The 19,836-nt window shown below is 46.9% G+C and overlaps 1 protein-coding gene across 3 annotated transcripts; it reads right to left on the reverse strand.

Moving 5' to 3' along the window:
- SLC25A18 (solute carrier family 25 member 18) lies at positions 1-19,836 on the reverse strand. Of its 3 annotated transcripts, none has more exons than XM_084616989.1 (10): positions 19,600-19,836; positions 16,493-16,612; positions 14,041-14,163; positions 11,182-11,237; positions 9,456-9,546; positions 8,186-8,307; positions 6,820-7,012; positions 4,170-4,321; positions 3,122-3,197; positions 1-2,503 (listed from the first exon to the last, which is right to left on the reverse strand). In XM_084616989.1, exons 2-10 carry the CDS (start codon positions 16,513-16,515, stop codon positions 2,362-2,364), a joined length of 978 nt encoding a protein of 325 aa, XP_084473115.1. In that variant the 5' UTR covers positions 16,516-16,612; positions 19,600-19,836; the 3' UTR covers positions 1-2,361. The 3 variants fall into 3 exon arrangements, with proteins under 3 accessions (XP_084473115.1, XP_084473116.1, XP_084473117.1); XM_084616990.1 differs by having other exon boundaries at positions 8,186-8,304; positions 19,600-19,832; XM_084616991.1 differs by lacking the exons at positions 14,041-14,163; positions 16,493-16,612; positions 19,600-19,836 and adding an exon at positions 14,005-14,032.

The raw sequence follows: 19,836 nt of genomic DNA on the forward strand, positions 1-19,836 counted from the left end.
TGCAGAACTAGCTTTTTGTAGTAATTTAATAGGTGGTAGAAATATGAACATAGTACTGGATGCATAATACACCCTTGAACGAGTAAACTAAAATATCAACTCCTAGTCAGAGAGGAGACTGTCCCTAATGCTACTCAATCAGCTGGATTCTCTGGTTTGCCAAGGCCTCCACATTCTATAAGTAGAGCTTGGACAGAGTGAACAAATGAGCTCATTAGACTAGAGTTTGTGAACTTGCTTTCCCAGAAGAAGCAGAGAGGTCATGTGCACAGAATAACTGCTCTGGCCAGGAAGAGCAGGAGGTGTGTATGTATATTACTATTTACTAACATTTGATTTTGATTGGCTCTTTGTACTCTTAAGATAAAAATCTGAGTCTCAGAGCATTGACTTTGCTGCAAGCTGAACTGATGGAAAAGTTCTGTCAGTATATTAGCACTGTTCACATTAAAGCTAATATTCTGAATAAGGAAATCTAGGACTAGCCTCATTCCTTCCCTTCCTAGAAGTGAGGCAGTAGCTCCCCTTCTGGCATTGGACAGGGACAGAATTAGAGTGAGACAGCTGTTAAGGATGGCTTATGAGCTGTAAAAGCATCAGCCTCTTCTGCCAGATATACTCCTGCCTTCCTCCACAGTTGGAGGTTAAAAACTTTACTCTTTAAGCAGCTACACTTCAGCACTTGGCTGGTCTGGTCTCAAATAACCTAGCTAGAAAAGCAGCTGCTGCTACCCCAAGTCGCTCCTGCTGCTAGCATTGTGCAGCTTTGATTTACAGTAATATAGCTATCCTCCCTGCATCATCTATGTGGCAGTGACAAAAACTAACTGAATATCCCTGAGATGTTTATTATCCCTAGGGTACAGATTGTGGGGGTGAACTATAGGTGACTTGCCCAGTTCCATAATGTAAGTGGAACTAAGCGATGCTTAGTACACACACTTCCTGACTCCTAGCCCTGTTTAATCCTGTAAATGAAACTCAGCCAACCCTCCCTGCTTTCACGCAGTGGGAGTAAGGCTTTCCTAGTGTGCCATCATGAATATGCTCCTTAGCAGGCTGCAGGGATACAGTTATAAAATAGTGTTATCCTTCATCTCCCAGGCTCAGAGGCAGGACTACAGGTTATTCTCTTGCTTTACAAAGGGTGTACAAAAAAGGTTTGAGCCTCACTCCTCTACACAAATTGCAGATCAAATAATGAAAAAAACCCTGCAGTGCTGAATCCTGAAAAATACTTAACCCAGGATTCTAGTGTCTTTTCTTTCTACCTTGCCTTGTACCTCCATTTCCAAAGGAAATGCTCCCATTATAGTACAGTTCCTCCATGCAGGCCCTGCACCAGAACACTAACCTTCAGCAATTTTTGTAAGGATGCTTATCACAGTTTTGAGATTTGCAAGAACAAGTCCGGAAGTGGCTTTGACACACCCAGCTGCTGGATGCCTTCAGCTGGCACATAGTATTTTTGCACTACTAAGGCTTTGGTATAAAATTGACATTTGATTTGTATTAGTCTTTATTTCTATGTAATTGTAACTACTGTACACCTAAGCCTTAATTTTTTCTAGTTTTGCTGCCTTCTTCCCCCCGCCGCTCCCTCCCCCCACTGCATTCTGACCCTGCACAGAAGGAACAAAACTGTTTCACATTTACATCTTTGTGTTCTAACTTCTGTGAGTCATCTGTTTACATTCAGACACTGCTTGCTGGAACATGTGAGTTTGAACCCTCTCGGGCTATTTGATGGAACAGCCACCGCAGTCTTGAAACACTCAGTCCAGATTTTACCTTCTCTACAACTAGGGTAAGGAACAGCAAGTCTAGACTCTCAAGCAAAGCAAACAGTGATGCATTTAAAAACAAAGTGAGATGGATACTGGACAAGAGATTGCAGATCATATATGGGCAAACTGGTCATTAGGGAGCTGAGTTCTATCTAGGCCTCTTTGGTCATACAGGACCCTCTGACCTCAAACAATCCTTGAGATCAACTCTATAAAGAAAACAATGAATCTCTACTTACACACAAAAAGGACAAGGTATTATGTTATACTATCCTGGGGAAAACAAGTAAGGATACATAAATCATTCTTCCCTATGTTTAAATGTGCAGGGGCTAGCTGTAGCAAACAGAACGTCAAGTGGATGTATGAAAGTAGCAGGAAATTTAAGCCATAATATATCTGACATCCAGTATTGGCCCCTGCTCATGGGCAGAGAAAGCTGAAGGTGGTGGTGCAATCCATAAGAGAAATGATTACAAGATGGTCCTGTCCATTTCTGGCAAATCCAGTTTTGCAGAAGTGGGGAGTAAACTTGTGCGACCTTCAGCCAGGCCTGATTTAGCCAGAACAAGTTCTAGTGGAAATATCCCAAGATGTATTCACCAATGCCAATAAAATAGACACCCTGGGCTATGCCAAAGAGGGGTGCTATAACCAGGGCCCGACAGCCTGCCCCCTTCATGAAGGCAGCAGGGCCCTCATGTGTCCAGATCTTCCTGTATATTTAAAAAAGAAAAACAAACAATTAGATAGCCAGACAAGCAGCATTTCAGACAGTTGTTACTTACAAACCAAGACTCGCAATCCTCAAATTAAAAACCACATGCACTCAAAGGCAGGGTTTTTAATGGATTACCCAACAATCGTTCGGAGGGGAAACATCTTGCGCCCACAGGAAATGGTCTAAGCATTTGCCTTGTATATTTCATCTGAACAAGTTATAAACCAGGTGATCATCTCCCAGCAGATCAGCTGTTTAAAGTACTTGGTTTACACGTCGTGATTTATTAGTCCCCTGCAGGCTCTTTCGGTATTAGGCGCTGTCAGGTATGTTGTGGGAACTCACTCTTGTACCAGCTAATCCCTGCAGGAGCTACAGTAGAGAACAGAACAGGAGCACTAGCTCAGGGGAAGTTCTGAGCCAATCTAATCCTAGACTCTTCCCACCAGGAAACCCTCTAAGGATTTATGCAGGCGTGTTGGCTGCGGGGGGGGGCAGGTGTTCCAGGTAATCCACTGTCACAGTAAGGAGGGGCTAAATGGAATGGCAATTGGACAGGGTGACACAGAACAGTAATACACCAGACATGCAGCAAGGGAATATTCTGGTTTACCTGGCACAGTCAATGATTCCATTGTAGGTGTCCTCTCCAAGGCCTTTCTTTAGAGTTTGAATTCGGGTTTTTAGAACTAAATTGCATGGAATGGAAAAGAAACATTTAAAAAAAAATCCTCTCCAGGCAGAGTTCACAACAAGAGTTGTAACAAGTCAGTACAGAACTGGAAAATATCACCACACATCTGAGTTACCGCCCCTCTTGTTAGATCCTGGTTTTTCATGCTGGAGAGCTTCTAATGTTAATCACAGAGACACATGCTACATGAATGATCCCAGGGGATGCATGTGGGTGTGAATCCGAGAGAACCTCAAGAGCAAACAATCAGGAAGTGATGGAAATTGGAGAGGCCTCAAAGTGCTCACTGGGTCAGTTTTGTCTGGATATGTAACCTCTTCCAGGGGGACTCTGAACCGGCTCTCTTGCACTCAGAAGGTGGCTGTTATTCATCAAGAAAATGGAGAAGCAGCAGGGTTTGATTCCAGGGTCTTAGCCCTCTGACTGGAGCCAGCCTTGGGGAAAACGCAGCCACGTATACAACAATCAGATGATGTTGACAAGGATGTTTTGTTTAAAGAACAGTGATGTGACCCTCAAGAGCAACATCTGCCATTCTTGTGAGTGGGGTCCCTAACCTCAGGAAGTTGTCAGCATTTGCATATGTGGGAAATCACAGGGCTTCAGGGAGTACAGCAGCAGTTATCTGAAGAGCAGGACCTATGTCCTCAGAGTTCTCTACCAGCAGTGTTTGTAAGTCATGTGTTGTACAAGGGTCCTCAGCAAAGAGGTGAGCATGGTGAGAGACCAGGGGTTTTGGAACCTGAACCTATTCCCTGTCTTCAGTCAGTTGCGTAATAATTTTGGTCTGCCACCAGCACCACCAATTCCACCAACTCAGACACCACAAAGACTTGCACCTGAGGACCGCCAGGGGAGATTGGCCAAATCTGGGGCTGTGGTATGAAAGCAGCTGAACAACCTGAGTTTAGAGAAGTCCATCTCCTCCCTCTCTGGAGGGCTGGCTGTACTGCCCTCAGACACTCACCATCCAGAGGGGTCACTGCTACTGCAGCCACGGATCCCGCCACACAGCCAGACACGAATGAATGGAAGAAGGGTGCCTTCTCAGAGTGCCTCTGTCCCAGTTTGTTGATGTTGGCAAACAGTGGGAAATAGATAATGGAAAAAGGCACATCCCTGTTGGGAGGGGAAAGAGTTAGATAGACACCCGACATAGACCAATACCACAGACTGCATTGGGAGCCTGGCCTCTGACACGAGGTGAGGCAAAAGGCACAGGCTCGCTCTTCTCCTATCCCTATAGGCTCTTGTACAAAGTGGGTCACATCACTACCTGCCAGGGAGGAGATGGGGACCAAGCCCTCATCCTCACTAAAATATGGCTCTAGTGACTCTGAGATGAGACACAGCTGCAGTTTGGAGGTCAAGAGTCTCCTGCCTGATGTGAAAATGGATCTGTCCAAGGAATGGAACAGGTGAGTGCAGAGTAGAGTGTACTTTCCATTTGGCAGGGAGAGGAGCAGAATTTGGTGAGAAAGCTTCAGCATCTGCTGCTGAGGTAGCAGAAAGAAGGTCAGTCTGGAAGGTTATAAAAGGAAAATTATTTGTGTTCCATTAGAACTGAAGTGTTGAAATAAATGGAGATTTCCCTCGAGAAAGGTTCAAACCAAAGGATTTCCCCTCAGTTAAAAAAAACTACAAGCAAGAGCTGCTTTTCATTAATTTGCGGGAAACTAGTGAGCAGAGACGTTAAAATGCTGTAAAGCAACCTGGCAAAGGTGTTTAGCCCGAAGCTCCAGCTTGGACCGAGCAAGCAAAATGCATTGCAGTCAGGTTTAGCATTTGAGGCAGACAGTTCAGAAAAGCGCAGAAGAGGCAGATGTAGGACCCTGCCTTGGATCAAGCATACTTTTCAATAATGTTTCGGGGGAGCAGGGTAGCAACAGGAATCCCAAGGACCCTTCCAGAGCTGGAAAGTTACCAGCATAGCCACCACCAAACTCAGGCAAAAGAGCAAACTGGGAAAACCAAAGTCATCCTTGCAGATACACATCCCATGCAGTCCAGGAATCTCTGGTTTGGTTTTGCTTTATGCATAGCAGAAGGGACTCTGCTGAAGGGACATTTTCAGGCAAAAAGTCCTATTTAACAACACCCCCGACCCAAGCCCAGTTTCCCAGCCATGGTTACACCACCATCCCACACTGTAAAAAGGAACGACATTCCCTCTTCTACATGACTTGCTCCCCTTGATGAGGCCTGTGTACTCTGTGCATGTCACTCAGTTTGACCAATAAGAACACTGATGAAATATCGCTCCAGTTATTTTTGATGGCCCAGCTCCCATCCTATCTGGGTGCACTTTGCGTGGGCTAGATCAATTCAACTAAGAAAATATTCCATTGGCCCTCACGTCACCTAGGCAGTGGACTAAATGCCAAGGGACTGCAATGCCTACAGGCCTGAACAAAAGGGGTGTCTCGTATATAAAGCGGGTTGAAAGTTTTCCTACAGAACAGGCTTCCCTTAGAAAACGCTGGTTCCACAGAATCCAACTGTTCAGTGAGAAGTGTTCATTCTGTCAAACTTTCAATGGAAACCAGCCAGGCAGGATAGCCAGTTCCAGTCCGCCTGGTCTTCTGTCAGCTACCCTGCACCAACCTAGTGCACTAACAAGGAGTCAGAGTTCCCAGGGCCTGGCGGGATGCTGGGGCTCTCCAGCTCTTGGACTGCCTGCCTGCTTGCCTCCCAGAGTGAGTATGTGGGCTGCCCAGCTCTCAAGTCCTGCAAGCAGCTGTCTCCCCAGGCTTCCCTCCTGGTGGTTGTCTCCTTGTACTGCCCCCAGCTGGCAGGTGGGCAGGCTGCCCAGCTCTCTGGGGAGCCAGGCAGGCAGCCAGGGGAGCAGGGGATTCTAGGAAGCATATTTTGTTTTGGGAACACAGAAATGTTCTCGCTGCAGGAACGTTTTGCTGCTTCCAAAACTAAATACTTTGGAATTTTCTTCCCACAAGGAAGTTCCATTTTTCAGCCAGCTCTGGTCTTATATTGTGACCCTCTGAGGTGCTACTGAAGCCAGTGGGAGTTGCATGAACTGCCTCTCGAGCTGCTTGTGGCCCCATCATCCCAGTTCTGGTTAGCACTTCTTGGTTCACTGCTTTAATGGCAGCCCGTAATTCGCAGTAATAGAAGGGGGAAAGGAAAAAGACAACTAGATACAGTGATTGATTTGACATTGAAGAGTTTCCTTAATACAGATATAATAAATAATACCACCCAGTTCGTATGTTGCACTTTTCATCAGTAGATCTCAAAGCATTTCACAAATGACATCAGTGTCATTATCCTCCTTTTACAGACAGGAAAAGTGTGTTGATGTGACTTGCCCAAGATCACCCAGCAGGCCAGCAGCAGAGCTAGGAATAGAAACAAGTCTTCTGAGTCCCAGTGCAATGCCTTATCCACTAGACCACACTGCTGATACAGCTTTCCCCTCCTGTTTGCCAGGTGGTTGGGGCAAGTCCTTCAGGAACAGATGCTAAAACCATGCAGTAAGGAGGGAGAGACCAATTACAAGCTCCTGGTTTGCAGGAGGTTCCCCACCCTTCCTCCTTGGAGTAGGGTGGGACTGGTTTCCCATACTGACTCATCACTCCCTGTGTCTCCCCACTTCTCACCTGAGCAGGGTGACTCCCAATCCCTTGTACAGTCCCACTAGCCCTTGAGTTTTCAGAAGATCTCTGGCGATCACGGTGGCTGAGGGGCGCCTGAATGCTGAGGCTGTGCCAGTGGTGTAAGGCCTGTCCTGAGGGGGCTGGGAGAAGGGAGCCGTTGGCCCATCTGGTCCCAAAACCTTTTGCTGATGAACAGCTGAAAACAAACAAGAAAGAGGAATTGGGTATTTGGAGGGAGAGGGGATCCCTCATTCTTTGCTAAGCAACCCCCTCCTCCCCCCAAGTCACTGCCTGGCTTCCTGGCGACCTGCCCCTAAATCCTTTCCCGAACAAAAGATCACTCCTGCCCAGAAGGTGAGAACAACTAGTGCTGAGAGATTAATTGATTTATTGGCTGAACCGAAAAAATCCAAAACAATTTGGTTAGTTTCAAACCAAAAGTAATTGTTCTCGGTTTTTCTTAACATGAAAAAGAAAAAAAAATTCATTTGGGTCAATTCAAAACATTTTGTTTCAAAAATACCATTTTGCCATGAAACGTGGAAACAGTTTGTTTCAAAAATGTCAAAACAAAACGTTTCTACAAAAATAAACCAGTTGTTTTCCCCAGCCAAAACTATTTGCCAAATTCAACCCGAATTTGCAAATAGTTTTAATATCCTGAAAAATGCTGAAAAAACATCACCCAGCTCTAACCACCACCCTATCACTCTCTGTGTCACCGACTAGGGCTTCCCAGTCCAAATCACTCAAGCAGTCCTGAGATCATCAGAACTAACCACTTCTTCCCCACCACCCCGGGAATGGAGAGTGTAACCTCTCTACGTACTCACCAACAATCAGCCTGACGGTAAAACGCCGAATGTGGAGTTTGAACTCAGATCCCAATATGGGAGCATGAGGCAATTACTAGTCTATTGTACCAGTCCAGAAATTAGATCCTGAATATTTACGCAGTTGAACAGGTAAAAGAGTCTTGCATTTCTACATTTCTCCCCAGGGATTTCTTTTGTTCTTAAATCCAAATTACGCTTTGCACTTAAATTATAATCACTGCTGTCTGTGGCTGGGACTGCAGGAGCCATTAACTCTTTTCACAGCCAGTGTCCCCATGTCATTCCCTGTGGTACTGCTTACTGGGAGAGGCTGAGACGGGGGTCCCTGTGCACTCCCCTTCAGCAAGGATTGAGGTGGTGGGGACTGCACAAGCCTGCTCCTGAGCATCAAGGGCTCAGTGAGATCTGCATTCTAAAGGGACTATGACACCTGCAGGATCTCAGGAAGTCTGTGACAAAGGGATTTACTGCAGAATCTGAAGCAACAATCTGGATGTCCCCTCCCACCCCCATCATGCAAAATAGGGCCTAACCCAGTCGTCCAGCATCCTGAAGCTGAATTTTCAGCATCTCCATGGGGGAGGTGACCACCACTTGGCAGGCCCCAGCTCCACAGCCAGCTAGCATCTCCCTCACCAGCGTCAACTCCTTCCTGCTGGGAACAACACAGATGTAAAGGGAATGCAAGGAAGAGAGACAGACAGGCAGGCAGTCACACAGATTTACACAGCTATCTGGAGGTGGGGGTGGGGGGGTTACACAGCCTTCTCATGCTGCATCTTGATGCTGCCAGGCCACCCCGGCATGACAGCTCTGCACTGAGTCCTTAGACATGTATCCTGAGCTATAAGGAAACAGACTAGACATGCTGTGCCACATATCCACATAGAAACGGCCACACAAGGGCACACACCGCCTTGATTATCCATGTACTCCCTGCGCAGAACGCAGGTACATACGCACCCATCCATAAATGCTGTCTCTATTCCAACAGCCTGCCTACAATAGTGACCTTTGCTGCACAAAATCCCTAAAACACCCCTGATTTTGCACTGCTGTACCAAGGCAGGAAATTCTTTCCTGACCCCAGCTAATGACTGGCTCAATATCTTAAAGAATATAATTTTATAATTTTTCATCCTAGCTAATGTACTCTTAGACACTATAGATCCTTTTCTCATTCATTTATGTCTCTTCCTTTAAAAACATTACTAATATAGTTGTCTTAATAACATCCTACAGCAGTGAGTTCCATGAGTTAATTTTAATATTAAATATTAAAAGCTGTTTGCTTTTATCCCTTATGAACACAGGTATTATATGCTTCCTTGACAGGAGTCTGGACTTTTAGCATTTCACAGTTTTTTCCATCTCTAATTTCTATGATCCTCTCTACTGTACAGACATATAAAGACCCACCCACACATGCTTGATATATACTCCCACACACAGTATATGCACATCCAAAGGAACTGCTCAATGGTCCACCTAGTCTCTGGTAATGCTGTGTATCAGATACTTCAGAGAATGACAAAAAATACCTATAATGATCCTGGACATGCACACATACTCATCACCCACATACTGTACACACAGAACCACAGGTATGCAACCGCCCACAAAGCTACACACCTGCATAACTACGCAGACCCCCCATAGAAACACACTCACAACTACAAAAATACACATGCACACCCAAAACTAAATGTCTGTCTATAGTTTCATACAAATACTTCCCCCCAACACACACACACGTAACATTTTTTGCAAGGCCAAAACTAGACAGTGACATTTCCTCTGTACCTGTCCTGTGACAGCAGCTGTCGAAAAAAGTCATTGGCTGCCAGCTTGATTGCTTTCTCTGGCGTGACCAGTGTCAGGTTCACCGCGGCCCCTGGTCAAGAACAGAAGGGGCAATAAAGGGCTAATTCAGTCACGTTCCATGGTGTATTAGAAATTCCTCCCACATTGATTACTCAAAGTAAGAATGGGGAAGAGAGACATCTCATGCAAATGATTCCATGCAGTGAGTGTCTGAGGTCTCAGCTGGTCACAACTTCCAAGGGCAGGGGAAGAGGGGCTTTCAAAGAGACAACAATGGAGGCAGACCCAGGAACAGGAAAAGATGCGGAGGGATTGTGAATGGTATATGAGAGCCAGTGCTTTGATGGACAGCCGTGTACTCAAACTGTGGCCTGTGGAGCAGCAGTAGCTCCACTGAGCCCTACCTGGCAGTCCTCAGAATTAAATGCTTAGTATTGTGAGGGGACTCCTGGGACAAATGTGCAGAGCCCATGGTGACTCCCATTACAAGTGCACAGGGACCTTGGGGCCTGCTGGGACAGGAGAGAATCTCTTCTTACAAAATAATCTATATGATGAGAAGGATGGAGGAATGCTAACAGAGCGATTAGGCTTCCAATTGCTCCTGGTTTCACTGGAGTTTAGGAACGGGCACATCACAACAATCAATGCTCCGTTCACTCTAACATTCTGCCAACAGCATTAGGCTATGCCATAGGAAGATGCCAACCCTCTAAAATGCCTGATTCTGCAGTGCTTCACCAAGGGAAGAAATTCGTTTTCTGACTCCCGTTGACAATCACTTTATGCTCTGAAGTGTGAGGGCTTACACCTTTGTAACTTTTTAACCTAACTAGTGTAATTGTAGATGCTGTTCTTATTTATTTAAAAGGAAGGCATATTTATATGAAGATAGTGGTCTCAATAATATCCTGCAGCAGGTGGTTCCACAGGCTAATTACATATCAGGTAGAAGGGTATCGGGTATTTGCTTTCATCCATCCGTTTGTCTTTCAGTTCCAGCAAGCACCCTCTCTGTTTCTACTAAGTAGGCTTGAAAGGATTAGATTTCACTGTACACACAAACAGACAAAAAATATTTCCAAATGTACAGGTAGGCAAAGTAAGAAAAATGCAGCTTGAGAATTTGATTTAAGGATATTTACTTATATATTTTGAGATGCGATGTTGACAATTTGTGTTGTAACGATTATAAAACTAACTGTTTGAATCTCAACAGTTACTGTTGTTAAATAATTATTGTCTGATCTCCCCCTAATGTTTCACAATTTAAATAAAAATAAATACAATGAATAAAAGTCTAAAAATGCTTACAAATGAACATCAATATTATCTGTCAAAATGATAAATAAAAATCAAATTCTGTCAAGCCTACTAATAAGGTAAATTAGAGCATCCAATTGGCCTTTTCTAGTCATCATTTAATTTCTCTCTCTCATATCGTCCTGTCTCTGATAATTTCCACTGCTCTTCTCGGAAAGATTCCTTTTTTTGAGCCAGTATTTCTCTTGTCAGTAATTGTCAGCTGTGCTCAGTGAGAACAATGACTTTGTGTGCCTCAGGGACAGCTGGGTCTGAAATAATGTCTCTATTCCCGAGAAGAGGCGTACAGGTGGCAGTATGTGCTTCTGCTGAGAGTCTGTAACTGACACAATGGGCCAATCCACTGCAAAGAGGCCCCTCCCGACATTCCCACAGAGACTACCTCGGTACATGCCGAAGAATCCCTCTGAACGCAGAGTCTTCACCAAGCAATCCCGCCTGGAACCAGAGAGAGAGAAATGGGGTGAGTTACTGCTGCCCCAGGATTGTGCCATTAGTTTGCTACTAACAACCCTTTTAGCTGCACTAGAGCTAGAGTTCACAGCCTCTGTAGGTAGAGGCCATTAGGGGGCAACATGATCACACGCCTGGAGCAGGTTGGATAGTCCGTTCATGCAGGGCAGTAGTATGTGCATGCATACACACGTGCCCACCACCCTTTGGCAGATCCTTCTGTAGAGGGAATAGACAGAAACAAGACAAAAGTCCCATTCTGGGAAAAGAACTATCCTAGCTACTACCATATTTAACACAGAGATGCCTAGCACGGCTCTGACACGACAGGGATACTTTGACCAATAGTAAAATGTTATAATAAAATCATGCTATAGAGACGGCGTGCTGGAGGATACTATAGAGCAGCGTTTCTCAACCTTTTCATGTTGGAGATCCCTTATTTAAAGTCAAAACTTTCCACAACCCCTCTTACACTGACTGTAAAAGAGTGAAAAGTAATAATAAGCTAGGATAATTTATTTGTGTGCGCGTTTCGGGGGATTGACTGAGTATATCTGACCTTGAAGGGTAAGAGTGTGCAGACAGTGGGGGAACGAGATCTTCTTTTCTTTAGATTGTAATAAATTTTTCATGCCTTGTGACCCCTTATTTGCCTTTCGTGACCCTTTCTCCCCACCTCAGGGGCCCTGACATTGTTCTATAGCACAGTTTGGTTAGCAGGGTTCTCAAGGACAAAAAACCTTCTTCTGCCCATTGGTCAGAGAAATTGTGCTAGAACCTCTATTAGCAACAACAAGTATATTTAAACACAGTTGTAGCTACAGTTCTGACCCGTTAGAACTTCTCTTTCCTGGCAGGGTTATATAACAGAACTGTGCACATTGCCAGCAGAACACTCCATACCCCATATACATTACACCCAATCGTTCACCCCTGGCACAGGCCATTGGGTCTGCTCCTTTATGGCCATTGGGGAGGGGCACATTTAAATATTTTCCCCATCTTCATCGTGCTTTACAAGCATTCACTAACTAATCAGTTCTGTTGCCCTGCAGCACCCTCTAGCATCCAGAGCCTGTAGGGCCTCTTTCTTTTCCTTTGTAGTCCCAGAAGCATTGGTAGCTTAAGACAGTACTGGGTCATGGAATGTAAGGCACTAGGTCGCGGTGGCTATGGTCAGCACCACCGACCGGGCCGTTAAAAGTCCCATCGGCGCTGCTGCCCGGCTAAGACACGCTAGTCCCTACCTGTTCTGACATCACGCTGTGCCACGGAAGCAGCCAGCAGTAGGCCTGGCTCCGAGGCGGGGCCACAGGGCTCTGTGCACTGCCCCTGCCCAGAGCACCGGCTCCGCATTCCCATTGTCCGGTTCCCAGCCAATGGGAGCTGGGCAGTGCCTGCAGGCGAGAGCCACGCTGAGCTGCTTGAGCGCCTCTGCCTAGGAGCCACACCTGCTGCTGGCTGCCTCTGGGGAGCAGCACAGTCCGCGGTGCCAGGACAGACAGGAAGCCTGCCTTAGCACCCCTGCTGTGCCGCTGACCGGGAAAGCCCATGCACCAATCCCCTGCTCCAGCCTTGGGGCCCCCCAAACCCGGAGCCTCCTCTTGCACCCCAAATCCCTCATCTCTGTCCCACCCTAGAGCCTGCACCCCCAGCCCAGACTCCCTCCGGCACCCCAATCCCCCTGCCCTGAGCACCCTCCAAACCCGGAGCCCCCTCCCTGCACCCCAAACCCCTCATCCCTGGCCCCACCCTGGAGCCTGCACCCCCAGCCCAGAGCCCTGACCCCCTCCTGCACCCCAACCCCCTGCCCCAGCCCAGAGCTCCCTCCCACATCCTGAACCCCTCATTCCCGGCCCCACCTCACACCCCTCATCCCCGCACCCCAACCCGCTGCCGCAGCCCTGAGCCCCTCCCGCACCCCAAACCCCTCTGACCCACCTCCACTGGGTCGTGGGCATCAACAATTTTCTTCAACTGGGTCACGAGAAAAAAAATTTGAAAACCACTGGCTTAAGACATCTCAGCTCTGCCCTTATCAACAGGAGAAGGAAAAGAGCATTTCCCAGGGAAGGGGCATTTCCCTGAGGGCTGCTGGAGGCTGAGAGCTGGCACTGTTTGTACAGAACAGTGCAGACTTGCCCTGCATCCTTTCATCAGGATGAGGCTCTTGGAACATGAGTGAACAAACTCAAGAGAAATTCTTCCCAGCATGCATCATGTCTGAGAGAGGAGGGGATGGGGAGAGGTAAACATTCCCAGGATACAGACAGCCACAGGGCAGCCATGTATGCTCAGTCAAACATGCACAACTCTATTTTGCAAGCCCCCTACTGAGTTCCTCGCTGCCCTTTATCTATTAATATGGAATTTTTATTTTATTTTATTTTGTGGAGGGATTTTGGTTCAATGATTTTCTTATCTCACCACCCCGGATCCTAGAGATGCCTCGTTCCGCTCCTGCCCCTCCTTGTGCCTCCAGCCAAATGCAGAGTAAAAGCCACTTTGGGGCCCAGGAACTCTTATCAAAGATGTATTGTATCAGTGGTAATGCCCTAAGACTGAGCTAGCTGGTGGATCCCCTGACAAAAGAAAACGAAAGGGAGTCAGCCGGGAGCAGAAGCCTCTTGTGCCTCAGTGGATGAGGAATGAACAACAGGGACAGCTGAGGAAGAGGTCTTCAGCTCCAGCCACCCCCACCATTGTTCGGGGGGCAGGGAGGATTAGGGACAGTTTTATGTTCACTTACTAGTGCCCCCACCTGGGGGGTTCTAAGAACACATACATTCCAGTATAGACTCCTTGTCCCTGCTGGTTTTGAAGACGGGTTTTCGCCAGATCAATTGGGAAGACGCAGCTCACTCCCACTAGCCCGGCCACACCTCCATTAATTAACTTTGCCGGAACACTGAAATGAGAAGGGAGAGGTCAACACCACACAGGCAACTCTCAGCAATAGAATGACAGCTGCTTGCCCTGCCCCCGATCCCTCCTGGATCCCCTTCTAGGAGCCTAAATTCCTTTTGAAAAGGAGATTTAGGTTCCTAAATCAGTTAGGTGCTGTGATGCTGAGCACAGCAACACCTAAATACCTTTAAAAACCTGGGCCTTTGTCTCTTCATGCCTCAGTTCCCCATCTGTAAAATGGGGCTAATAGCATTTCCCTACCTTAGTGGGGTGTTGGGAGGACAAATACATTAAAGATTGTGTTGTGAGGTGGTAACGGGCCCATGTAAGTACCTTAGACAGATACAGTGGAGACTGACAGCTGCCCAAGGGATTTCTTCAGGTCCTTTCAATGGGAGTTGTGTGGCAAAACCTCCTTGGCAGCTTTGAAAATCTCAATCACAAACAGAAAGAATGAGTGAAATCTGAAGGTCAGCCCTGCGCAACTACCAACAGGGATGCTGCACAAGGCCATGCCCCTTTTAAGGACTGCTGCTCTTCAGGACCCATCCCCAGAGCATGGGAACAAGAGTGTAATGGCTGCTTCCTCATTTCCCATGTAGTTAGCACAGTTAGGCCCCACAGCTGCAATCCCACCCTTTTGTGACAAGCCCCCCTCCACCCAAATCAGCTACCAAACCCTTTGCACTTGCACAGCCCAGGCAGGAGGAGCCAACCTGAGCCCCTATTAAACGGATTTCACACATGGATCCACCAAACCTTGGGCCAGGCTTTTCCTCAGTCTAATGAGGAGCTCTCTGGATGGGCTGGGAAAGGTTGCTAGTGAGTGGACTGATTCTGCAGTTTGATTGGCTAACATCTCCCTCCCAGGCAGAAAGGGGAAGGTGGTCAGCCAACCACCTCAGCACAGACTGCAGAGCTTGATGAGCACCAAGGGGCCTTGGACTTTCCAGGGTTTTACGATCCCTACTCACTGAAGTAACACAGCCCGGCAACCTCACACAACTGCCCCAAGCAAGGCTGCGAAAGGGAACTGGGCTGCTTATGAAGTCCCAGAGATGGTGCAGATGCTGGGACAATAGACTGTAGAGCTAGGCTGCTTGCATGCATATATATCTTTTCTTATGAGTTTGACCATGTTACATTATAGGTTTGTTATTTGTTATTATAATAGGTTTATCAATTTGTATTAGAGTATTTTAGCTGTAATGCAAGGTACCTACAATGGCCGCAGGCTCTGTAGCTTAACCTAAGTCAAGTTAGTATATATGTTTGTGATCTTTTGCATAGATAAGTGGGCAAGTTAAAGCAAGTTGGTAGGTAAGGCCACCTAAGTTCATGGCCTTTGTCAGACTTAACAGATACACCACAAAGAACATGGAAATAACCAGTTAGGACAGAAACAACAGAGGTGAGGATGAGCTAACGGTCTCTAATAGTTACAAATATTTCATTAATACACATGAACATGCCAGCCTATAGAATAAGTGCATACCCTAACATTTTTGTGGGTGCGGAAGTTAAGTTTGGACATGGAAGGAGGGCACTTAGGGATCAGGCCCTATAACAGGAGCAACCCACAATATTGGGAAGGTTCATCTTGTTTTATTGTTAGTTCTTCCTTGTTTTAAGTAAACTCTAAGTTAGCTTCTATGGTCTTTCTATAGCGTTTAGCTCTAGCTTCTTCATCTCTCACTCAAGACTTGAGGAACCTGGACCTGCGAACCCTCTTGGCATGCCAGAGGCAAGGCTAATCCTTTTGTTTCTTATCACCAGGTTATCAAGGAAGGGTGTGAGTAAATTAATTGAGAAACTTTTATAGTATATAATACCACACGAACTGCTAGAACATTATTGCTTTTGTAATCAGTTGAGTATTTGTTATTTGATTACTATTCCATTACTGTTCTATTTATCTCAATAAAAGGCTTTAAAGCTGCATTTTCTCAGTGAGAGGTTTCCTTGTCATACATCCCAAAGACTGCCTGATTTTGGGACAAGAACCGTATCATCATCTGATCAGATTAACTGGCCAGCCTATAACCCACATTATCTAACAATATTATTAACCTCCCATAAAATCAGGAAACAAGCAGTAGGATTAGGATGTCTTCTGCTCGTGCTCTTAGCCCTTACAGGTGGATTAAAACCAAACTCTGTGTACATGCAAAGAAATCAGGACCTGGGAAAACTCATACTCCATCATCCAATTGGATGGGAAGAGCTGGCCCACCTGACTCCCAGCTGTTGCAACGGACAACCAGCTAGCAGTTTAGCCAGAGGCCAGAATTATGCCCCAAAGGGTAAGAAACTGTGGGAATGGCACTGACCTGATTTTCTTCTTGTTCCCCATAGTTCCTTGAGGACCTTTTTCCTTGACTGCTGCAGACACAGGGGGATTCTTTCACCACAGAGACACTCTTCCCTTTGACAGAAGCTGCCTTGTTCAGCTGGGGGATAAAACATCAGATCTTTTAGCACCAATTGCCACGTGATTTAATATCTACAAGCATATTATACACTTGTCTCTGGTATTTACCACATGTGATCTATTATAAGCCCATGGAATACATCAGTGGGTTCACAATTTATCATGCACCATGCAATTGCCTCACCTGCACTCTACCCATTTACCCACCTCCCCTTCACAGCGAAGCCAAAATCCCCAAAGTGATCCCCTAGCACTCACTGATTTCAATGGGATTTAGGTGCCTGAATCCCTTTGAGGATCTCAGCCTATGCCTAACATCCCAAGGTGCTGGGCAGCTTCGAACAGCCACCATTTTCTTTTTCTAAATCAATTCATCACAGAAATGTTCCCTTCTTTTCTCCAGTTGTGGAATTCCTCACCCACCCTCCTGCCCAAATTACACCCGCCCTAGTCCCTGGATGGGTGAGATTCAGTTCTGCATCTGAGATACATTCAAGGTCTAATCTCATGCTGAGTGCCAAGGGGCTGAAGAGTCACGTACAACCCCCAAGATGGATGAGCCATACAGAACAGCTAGCCCTATTATTCCAGTTGCTCTGACAGCTCTCTGTGGGGCCTGAGAGCATCTCTAGTTGCCAGGATAGCTTGCCGTAGCTCTTTAAGCTGGTCTTATCCTAGCAACAGGATTGTTGAGGAACCACTGAACAGATGGTACACAAGCTCCCCTGTCGTAGGCCTTCTGTCTCTTGTAAAAAGCAAGGAGCAAAAGAATCCCTGAGGTACAAAGCCACGTCTGAAAGACCATGAGGTGTCTCCCCCACCCCCAGCCACAGCTGGCTCCAAGATTCATAGTAAAGGATGTCTCCTCCTGGGACTAGCATGGCCTTGTCTGCCGAGTGCTGTGGAAGAGACAAGGGGGTGGAAGGCAGACAAAGGCAGCAGCAGCCTGGAAACCACGTTAGGAAGCAGGGGAAGAATTGTGAGTGGGGTTGGAAGAGGGGATGAAGTGAGCAGAACCTTTGTTCTCTGTAACCTGATCTCTAGGGACACCAACACCTGGCCATTCTCTGCACATCTGCCCTCAGAGCACAAGGTGCCAGGGGCCAGCGGGAAGGCCCAGACATGGGAGTGGGTGGAGAAGGTGGCTTGAATCCGGGGCTGAGATCACAGCCTTTTCCAGTTGTTTGCGTACATTCTCTCTTTCAATGAGTATAAGCAGTTTTCGTGCTTGTCATTAAAAAACAGCAGTAGCTGGAGTCAGGCTGAGGGCATGCAGGCCCTCCTCCAGCTTCCTCCTTCCTCCAAACTCCCCTGTGCACCTCAACCCTGCCCTGCAGCACCCCCTGCTGGGCCAGTCCTGGCCTCCTCCAGTCCGAGCTCTGCCAATGCATGGCACTCCTGACCTGGGATCCCAGCTAGTTTGTGAAGGAGGCAGAAACTGAAGCGAGTGCTGTTCTAAACGCAGATCTCTTGTGCAAACACTTTATTCTGATCAATGCTAAAGCAGCACTGCAGGGCTCCAGAGGAGCAGACACCAACCACTGCCAGCTAGAGAGTGGGTTGGTGTGGTGCTGGGATTTCCAGGAGTGAGGGAGATACAACAGAGGACTGGAAAGGGAGGATCCTTTGGAAAGTGGGCCTTGCCATTGGATGGGGCCCTGCATTAGGGGGGAATAGGTGAACAGCAGGCAATGTGGCACAAAGCTGATTGCTGCCAATACAGGGCCCAGGGAGAAGATGCACTCTAGGTCCAATACTTCCCCTTTCAGCCCCCTCCCCCCCCCCGCGCTCCCCCACCAGTCACATTATGCAATGACCTGAAAGTGTGGGGGGGAGCGTGCAGGGGCAGGACAGTGCTGGGGAGCTGTGACTCATTGGAATGGCATGACACACACAAACACTGTGTGTTGACTGCGTGGAGAGGAAAGTCTGATGCTTTGGCAGCGAGGGAGTTCAAATGTCAACGGATCTGGAGCGTGAGCATGGAGTAGAAGAATCCCCTAACAGAAAGCTAGAGCCTGCGGCCATTGTACATTCTTCTCTGTCCCAAAACAGGTTACACAGCGTGTGGGATGATGCTGTAAGTGACGAGATGTCAAGACTGGCTTTGGGCAGTCTCTGCTGACACCCAGACCCAGATTTGCCAACCCCCCAGTGTTCAAAAAATAAATAAATAAATAAATAAAAATCAACATTTGCTTAAAAATCATGAGATTAAAAAAAAAGTTTGGGGTTCTTTTTAGTTGCCTTTTGGTGGTGGAGTGTCTAGTGTTTCGAGCTCTTCCTCACAGCTGTGAGGGCTAGACACTTACCTGATTTTTAAAATGAAAGCTGACAGATTGTCAGGCAATACCCTGACTCCAACAGCCAGGGCATGAGGAAAAACCCCCAAAATCACAAGACACATGATAAAAATGGTGAGCTTTTGAGCGTGGCAACACTGCAGTCCAGTTCCTACTCCTCTAACTCCCATTATCACCCTCCTCCCAAAAGTGGTAAAAGCCCATGCTGTGAGGTGCACTTTGCTAGGTTATTTTCTAGACTGCACCCTGATCTGTTTGGGGCAGCTAATTCTGACAGGGCCCAGAAGAAGCACAATGTAGGATGCGCTCGCCTCCTTCAGCAAAGCAACTACTCTCCATACATTACTAAAGAAATCAGAGACAGGCCTGAATCAACACCTCTGAACTCTGGGGAAGTTCAGACCCAGGTCTGAACTTTGCAGCTTGGATCCACATCTAAGAGAAACCCAACTTCCAGATTCCAGCACCATCAAGCACTTCTGAAGCTCTAGGAATCCAAGTGGCCCCAGGAGTTTAAGGAGACCCAAGGCTGGGTTAGAACTGCACCGAGTGCCATTCAGGCTAGTCCTCTCCATACCCTCAGCTGTGACTTACCCAGAAAACATGTATTTATGAATGATAAGGAGCGTCTGTGTGTGAATGTGTTGGGCTGATGCACAGATGGAACTGCTATAAGGTCAGAAGAGAAAGAGGTGAGACTTACCTCTATTTCTGACCCATCAGTTTTCTCCCTTCTCCTTGTCCTTGCTCCTCTTCCAAACCCAAATATCTGACTCACAGCTGGATTTCACTAGCAAGCAAACCCCATCCCTAGCTTAAGGGACAGTTCACAAATTCCCATTGTTTTTAAGCAGTGTAAAAATGCTTTTTCTGTTTGGTTGGCTTTTCCTCCCTTAGCCTGGGAAAGAAGTCACTCCTTGTCCCTTCCAGCCAGAGCTTT

The sequence above is a fragment of the Lepidochelys olivacea genome (assembly GCF_965140295.1).
Source record: "Lepidochelys olivacea isolate rLepOli2 genome assembly, chromosome: 1".
In the NCBI taxonomy this organism is placed as follows: domain Eukaryota; kingdom Metazoa; phylum Chordata; order Testudines; family Cheloniidae; genus Lepidochelys; species Lepidochelys olivacea.

Bases quoted from the DNA above. Each gene is read 5' to 3' on its own strand.
- SLC25A18 (XM_084616989.1), bottom strand. From the start codon at position 16,515: ATGGGGAACAAGAAGAAAATCAG. The intron at 11,238-14,040 runs GTATGTGTTCTT...CTCTGGTTCCAG, and splicing joins CAAGGAGTCTATACTGGAAT to GCGGGATTGCTTGGTGAAGA. The intron at 8,308-9,455 runs GTACAGAGGAAA...TGTTGTTCCCAG, and splicing joins CAGCTGCTGTCACAGGACAG to CAGGAAGGAGTTGACGCTGG.